Source organism: Trichoplax adhaerens, genomic scaffold (assembly GCF_000150275.1).
Source record: "Trichoplax adhaerens TRIADscaffold_2 genomic scaffold, whole genome shotgun sequence".
Classification (NCBI taxonomy): domain Eukaryota; kingdom Metazoa; phylum Placozoa; class Uniplacotomia; order Trichoplacea; family Trichoplacidae; genus Trichoplax; species Trichoplax adhaerens.
In genome coordinates this window covers 6,290,925-6,298,513 of record NW_002060944.1, presented here as the reverse complement: position 1 = coordinate 6,298,513, position 7,589 = coordinate 6,290,925, and the positions used below count along the sequence as shown (strand labels likewise).

General features: G+C 34.7%; 2 protein-coding genes across 2 annotated transcripts in view; one reads left to right on the top strand and one right to left on the bottom strand.

Moving 5' to 3' along the window:
* TRIADDRAFT_53620 (uncharacterized protein) overlaps positions 1 to 4,284 on the bottom strand; it is a gene marked incomplete at both ends in the record, with an annotated part of 7,501 nt that extends 3,217 nt beyond the window's left edge. The window contains 10 exons of the mRNA XM_002109476.1: positions 30 to 75; positions 164 to 235; positions 320 to 383; positions 778 to 847; positions 1,007 to 1,062; positions 1,153 to 1,314; positions 1,544 to 1,603; positions 1,761 to 1,823; positions 2,453 to 2,511; positions 4,195 to 4,284. Of these exons, the coding sequence (XP_002109512.1) occupies positions 30 to 75; positions 164 to 235; positions 320 to 383; positions 778 to 847; positions 1,007 to 1,062; positions 1,153 to 1,314; positions 1,544 to 1,603; positions 1,761 to 1,823; positions 2,453 to 2,511; positions 4,195 to 4,284 (742 nt within the window). The remainder of the gene's footprint in view (positions 1 to 29; positions 76 to 163; positions 236 to 319; positions 384 to 777; positions 848 to 1,006; positions 1,063 to 1,152; positions 1,315 to 1,543; positions 1,604 to 1,760; positions 1,824 to 2,452; positions 2,512 to 4,194) is intronic.
* A 2,788-nt stretch (positions 4,285 to 7,072) lies between these two features.
* The window catches only part of TRIADDRAFT_53619 (uncharacterized protein), a gene marked incomplete at both ends in the record, with an annotated part of 1,217 nt that continues 700 nt past the window's right edge, over positions 7,073 to 7,589 (top strand). The window contains one exon of the mRNA XM_002110023.1: positions 7,073 to 7,098. Within this exon, the coding sequence (XP_002110059.1) occupies positions 7,073 to 7,098 (26 nt within the window). The remainder of the gene's footprint in view (positions 7,099 to 7,589) is intronic.

Below are 7,589 nucleotides of genomic sequence, written 5' to 3'. Positions count from 1 at the left end.
ATAAGCGATTAATAGTAGCGGAGTTTTACCGCAGGCAACATCTTCATTAAGCGATCTCTCTAATGAAGCTAGATCCTATGTTAATGTAGTTTAAGTTCAAGTATGTAAAATAATTTTTTAAGATTCACATAAATTGCGTGTATGCAAGTATTAATTGAAATACCATTGTTTCGTCAAAAGTACTAGACGATGCAACACAGGGAACGATACTAAGACAGGAATAGGGCAAACCAAGCTACGGATTATGTAATTTTATAAAGTTAGTATGAAGTGTGCTAACTTAAGGATTACAGGTATTTAAATTGTATACGGATACAACCTGACTACATAGATATTTGCCTAGGCTAGCAGGTGCCGCTGAGCTGATGTAAATTACTGGAGGTCTACATAATATTTAAAAAATGATTATCATTATTAAGTTATATATTTCATATTCGTAAATCCCTGAGCAAATTTTAAACGATTATTTCAATGTCTGTGAACGATGTGTAACAGAATTTAATATTGAATATGCTGTAATTAGATACAATAGTACGAAGAAATACGTTAAAGTCAGTACAAAAACTATACAAGGTACTATCTCGTTTCTTATGATGGAGTGTTGAGATAGGGTTAGTGTACTTTTATTTAACGTAAGAAATAGTATCTATATACGCATGTACAGTAATGCAACATTTTTATGCTTTTTTTCACTAGTAAAAAGTTTCCTCTAGCGCCGTAGTAAAGTATAGGAGCTATTGTCTTGAATTGTTAAATAATTAAAAATAATTAACTTACCTTGCATATAACGCATGAAATCCTTCGCTTTGAAATTTGGGGCATTTTGTTAGTAACGTCAGTCGACCGACTAATAAAAAAATGTGTTAATACGGCCTAATTCAGCTTATGATGGTAATGCATATAAGTATTATTTAATTTTGCCATAGGAATAAAACCAAATGTATCACATTTGCATCAGAAAACTATGTAAAAAGTTACTATATTGGAAAAACTTAACAAAAATAACCTTTAATAAGACCATCACCAGCTTCTTCATGGAAATATAATGCCCCTTTCTCATACCTATATGCATGAATTTCAAGTAAAATGTAGCCTTTCAATTTTACTATCATGAAAAAATAAAGTTTGGCCTTTAAAATTAGGAATTTATACCTAAAAATCTTTGAAAGCCACATGTTTGTATCTATTGTAGTTCGGTTGGCTAATTTAGTTAATTGATTTTTGTCTAATACCGAGGCTAGATAGCAAGCCAGGCCTCTCGATAAGACGGCTAGATGTCCGATATCATTAAATTCTAGTCCGTGAGGTAAGGGGCTGTAAAGAGTGTAAAACATTCATAGACTAATTTGTTAGACTTGATCATGGTAGTGGTTAAAAACAACGTTAACTAATGCTATCTATTTTATAATCTTTTAATTTGTACAATTGAAGGTAAGGAAATTCTAGTACAGCTATAAGCAATACGTTCTTTAACAAAAATTGAAGATAAAGTTCTGACAATGTACAGTACATGAAATTTATGAATAAATAGTAATATTAGTACCTATCTGGGTGGCTGACAATCGATACCATACGTTGTAAAATATCCGAAACAGCGAAGCCCCTTCGATTTTGAATATAGAGACCGTTAATTATAATATTCTTGGAATCAACTTGAAAGCATTATTAATATTTAGCTACGGCTGCATTAATTTCTATATTTGAAAACTATTAGCTGGTGCTACTTTTCGCAATAAATAACATCAATTCAATGGACTTACTTTCGTGATAAAGGTGTTGACAAATCGTTGGACGTAACTTCCATTTCATTTACAGCAGCGGAACTATCAAAATAACAATATAGGTTGACACCTTGGCATGATTAGCTTCGATGAACTAAGGTAATTGCATGCTGATACGAAGTGTTAGCACTAATTCGCCATAGTGAAGATCATTACTCTAAAGAACACTACTGTAAGCTGATCAAATAAGATAAACTATTGCAGTAGTAATACCTGACTCTAACTTAACTTAACTTATTAATTTAGTAATGTGGCTCATAAATCAATGGTGATGAAAATCTTTTTAATTGCGACTAGAAAATAAATGTAGATCTGTACTGTGTTATAGGTAGGCTAGGCAAATGTTTAACGCTAATACATATTAAAATTGCAGATTGAATACATTACAGCACTGGCTGTAAGCAAAGTGGACTTCTCTGAGTCAATACAAAGTTAAAGTTTTTCTATCGGAAGAAATTTTAAAGTTATGATCTAAAGGCGTTATTTCCCAATTAATAATGTAATCTAGCTAGCATCTTATACACTACAGATTACATAAGGATTATCGTCCTTCGCCATAGGTTAAACAACAGGATTTTATTGATTTTTTTTGACAATGACATTTTGCGTTGGGTAGATTCTATTAATTTAATACTGTATCATGTGGGTTAATTAAGATCCATTTTATTTACCTGCTCTCTTGATGACTGCAGAGAATGTGGAGGTATTTTTGAAAAACATGATTTAAATCCTATAAGAAATAAAATTTTTGTTAGTTAATTGAATCTATATTAACGTATACTATAATTAATGACTTTAAGTAAATTAATATGATTATTGGTACTGTAGAGCAAACATTAATGTGAGCATTCTATGATGGTAGAGATGATCTCTACAGGCTGGGTTAATCAAGTAATATAATATGCGTAACAATAGTTTATACCGTGTTTTCGGTGTGCTAAAAGAGTCATGCATGATTATTGATTCATGAGTTAATTGGATGAAAAATTGCCGATGTCACAGAATTGGTAGACTAACAGCTAACAGAACATCAGAATCTAATTTGAATGGATTTACAGTGTATTTGAAGTTAGCCAAATTTGAGGTAGGAATTTATTTCGAAAGGATAGTGCGAACTGCAGTTCCATTGTTGATTATATAATTCTTTAAAGTGTAGGCTAACGGCTACTGTAATGATCTTGTGCTATATTAGTATGTAGTTGCAAATGTAAAAATTTAAACGATGGTGTTACTGACTGTAAAGGTAGTTCGACAGAAAGATATCATTCTACACAGGACTGGGATTTGGTAGACCTATGAGAAGATATCTATTGATAGACGTACGCGTATTACAATGTATCGAGATGTAATGTAGCTTCTATTCATTATAATTATGATCGATCAAACTGCTGGTAAGACTAAAAAATAGTTGGATTTAATCAATGGACAGACAAATAGTGTGTTCAATATCTCAGAAATATGTAGGTTGTTATTTGAGGGGTATTCATTCTTGAAGTCGCAATGAGTAGGCCATAACACTTTGATTGGAAATTGCGCAATTCTACAATATACAGTGCTATTGTTGAATCAATCAACAGAGAATACATCTATTTAACTCTTGCCAACTACGTTCTTCTCAACAGGAGGGGCAAGACATGTCTTATTTAGGGTTAAGAAGTATTTTCTACGTGTCTTTCAAGTAGTGCATTTCTTTCCATTGCAACTTGGTCTTTCTTCATTTGTTCACGAATGAGCAATGGATTTTCATGCAAACGCAACTGATTCATTTGCACATTATTAAGGTGAGAAAGTTGGCGGAATACGAGTCATTAATTAATTAATTAATGAAACCATTTTGGGTCATTTCTTGTCAGATTGTCTCCGTGTACAGTAGAATTCAACTATCGTGCACTAGTAGAATGCATTCATTCTCAATAGTATGGTAAAAGTTGGGTTATTATTTCAGGTATATCATTCTTTGCAACTACATTACAATCATTGGTATGCATTGATACCTTGGAAAAATAGTCTACATCCTGTCAGTAATGTAGATGTAATTCAGTTTGAACATCAATTGCACTGCTCACTATTCGCTTGATGCGTTGCGAAGGTAAAGTTGAGTTGGTTGCGGCTATGAAAACTACACAAAATAGCCAAGCATTGGCTGATCCAAGTTTGAAGAAACGAAGTTCCACACAAGTAGGAAATTTGTCATGGCATACCGTAAGGTATTCTTCCTATTGATTTCCATATTGGAGATGTATTTTTGCAATTTTGGGGGAAAAGGGGGGGGTCATTTCAACAATATAGAAATGAAGAATAGTTCAAGTTATTCTTGTTATTCCTATCACGATAGCTATACTTGTAGTCAATAACGGTCAGTTTTGATGTACAGCAGTGCCTACCTATCTATCCAATTGTAGTTTTAACTTACCAACTGGACATTTTTATTTTCGTTGTCATCAGTACGAGGAATTTTATTTTCCACCATAGACACAAGGGTAGCTGGTTTTGCATTTGCCATCACTACATTGATTGATTGATGCTCTTGTAGACAGTCACTGTAGGCTATTGTGGACTTGATACGATATATCCTCGTTTCTCTACACTGTGTATATCTAGTAATGGCGATAAAATTGAGCTTTCAATGATCTACTAGTCGATTTTACAGCTTCAATAGCAGAATAAGGAAAGTCATTGAAGGAGTTTAAGCTCTTTTTTTTTCCAGTGAAATTTTCATTTTAGGGGGGGGGGGAAAAAACTGCTTTCAATTCACTGGACTACTGAGTGTTGGATTGTGTACAGTACATTCCTCTCCTTGGAAGTGTACAGTATAGGGTATTGCTGTCAGTACTGGATTCAATAGGTTTGAAATGTCAATTTGCAGCTTGGCTAGCTAATCCGTTGAGGACTTGATGCTACTCTAGACAAGCATAGTACATCGAATACTGTTTGAGAAGGTGGATTGACGTTCTGACCTACAGACTGCCACGTCCTCATTTCATGTGTGTACAGTACAGTACTGTACTGTACTGTAGCGAACGCGCGAACGATTACTGTACTTTGTATCAGACTGATCAATGCGCCTATTGTTATCATTCAAGCATGTTCACAATAGGCGCAAGTGCAGTACAGTACACGGACGGTACAGTACAGTACTCAGTTTAAGTTGAGCATACAGTACTGTACTGTACTGTACTGTACAGTATTTTCAGATTTTAACAGCTTTTAGACTGCTGTACTGTACTGTACAGTACAGTACTCTACAGTACAGTGTACACTAGTGTACTGTACAGATCAATCTTTGCACTGTGACCGGACGGACAGACAAAGGATGCAACTAAAAGTTATAGTACTGTATAAGGCTGATAACTGACATACTGTACAGTACTGTACTGTACTGTATCAGTTGCCAACGTTATTACGGTATACAGTACAGTAACTCATCACAGTGTCATTTGGGAGTCCGTCCGACTACAGTGCCAAGATTTAGCTGTACAGTATCTGCTATATCCGAAGCTTGGGAACTAGAGAACCTGCAGAGATCTCTATTAAAGGGTCTCTACTGGGAACCATGACATCAGTTTTCAACAGACCTGTACTGTACTGTACTGTCAATGAATTCGAGTCATACTGGTTTCTTACCCGTTGGAGTACAGTACAGAGTACTGTACAGTACAGTAGAACTGATTGACGCCAGCTGTACTCAGTACTGTAGTAGTGTACACTGTACAGTACAGTACTACAGTATACTGTACAGTACCTCTGTGGTTGGAGTACAGAGTACTGTACAGTACAGTACAGTAGAAATGATTGACGCCAGCTGTACTCAGTACTGTAGCAGTGTACACTGTACTGTACAGTACAGTACAGTACTGTAGGAAGATGTGCGATTGCAGTCTTTATAGCAGTACTGTAGATGGTCGATTTTCAATGGATTGATTTCTTCTAAATTGAGTAATATTACATTCAATCTTATTGTTTGCTACAAAGTTACGCTTGAAAACACTTCTATAACATCATAGACGCTATTGAAATTTGTACCAGCGATTTACAAAGCAGACACCGAAGATCTATACTAAGAGGAAGCCAATTTCGATCATGACAGCTTCATTGAATCAGAAAAGTCTGTCTGTCCGAGGCTAGCAGTTCATGACAATGTCTACAGAGATCCTGGAAAAGAAGAACCGACGTCCAAGTACATCATTCAAGTTGATTGGATATAGTAAGATGCACCAACGACTACTAGTAGTCCTATGTCCAAGTATTGTACATTATTATAGTACATCATAGGAACTTATAAAAATTACAGTCAATAAAAGAGAGAGACTGTAGGCTAACTTTTTTTATTGCTTAGTTTACTATACCGGCAGACTGCAACCATACATCGCAGTGTATCCAAGCAGCTTATGCCTATATGCACTCGTGAACAGTACAATGTATGGTGACAGACGTACACTACAGTTAAAATGACTAGCAAAATCGTCATCTCTTATCCATTTGATCCATACTGTACAGTCCTGTACACGGTAATATTGTACGGTAGAATGAAACATGAGACTGTACACTGTACAGCAGTAGGGAACGGCGTTGCCATAGCACCACCATAGATCACGAACGATTCCGTTTGGGAAGTTCCAGCGAAAGGCTCACTGCTGCTATAGAGGCATAGCCAAAAAAAAAACTTCCTGATTAGGTTGATAGGAGACGTTGACACAGGCAATTAGGATAACCATTTTCAATGTGCTAACAAACGATAGAACCACTTATCGACCAGAGAACTCGCAGGTAAATGAAAGTAAATTATAAATCAAACGAATTATTCTATTTTTTCCCCCCATCATTCGTGGAATCATAAATAAAGTTGTATACAAATCAAGTGAATCGTTATTTATTGGATTACTTGACAATACTGTAGACTGATATACGATCAACCACTCGATCGATTTATAGAGGATATTAAATAAGCTATACAGTACATTAATTAATGCCTTAAAATTCCATAATATCGGTTAGCTTCAACATCTTTTGATAGCTAAGATTTTTACGTTAGTGTATCGGAATTGGGAACGTTCACCAAGTAAACTAGTTATTCATGATAATTGACCGGGAGATTAAGCCCAGCTGGCGTAGTATACAGAATGGATAATGACTATAATCAATACTAACTTCTATTTTCATTATGGACCACATTAAATTACTTAATTGTTACACATTCCTTCCAAATTAAATAAGCAAATAGCCAACAAGACAGATGAAGAGCTTTATGAAGATAATACTGGCCCTAATCTTCTCCATTTTTGCATTAACAAATGCTTTGCATCAAGATTATGAACAGGTATTTAAATGCATAGATTAAAACTCATTTTCAATTGTCATCGAGTATGGGATAAAATTCAGTCTACGATCAACATACGCGTACTTAGGAGGCATTTAGACATCAGTGTGTAGATAGAAAGTCTTTAGGCAATAATCACACGAGTACAGCAGATTAGCCTTTCTGGATTAATATATACTATGAAAGATGACAGTGTAAAAGCATTACTTTTTCATATACGGCCCAAGTACATGCATGTCTACTGAGAGCATCTTGCGACAGTAGCTATGCTGTCAGAATATATTTAAATAGTCATAACTTGTCATTGCCTATTTTCTTTAATTACAACCAATTTAAAGTTGAACTTGTAAATTAGAATTAAACAAAATTAATAATTTGTATACAATTGAGTATCGTACAGTGAAAGTGATATTCTCGTATCCATAATTTATGAACCGATAAATCAATTCGCATGTTACAAGATAATGAATAATCGAATCAACAACAAAATA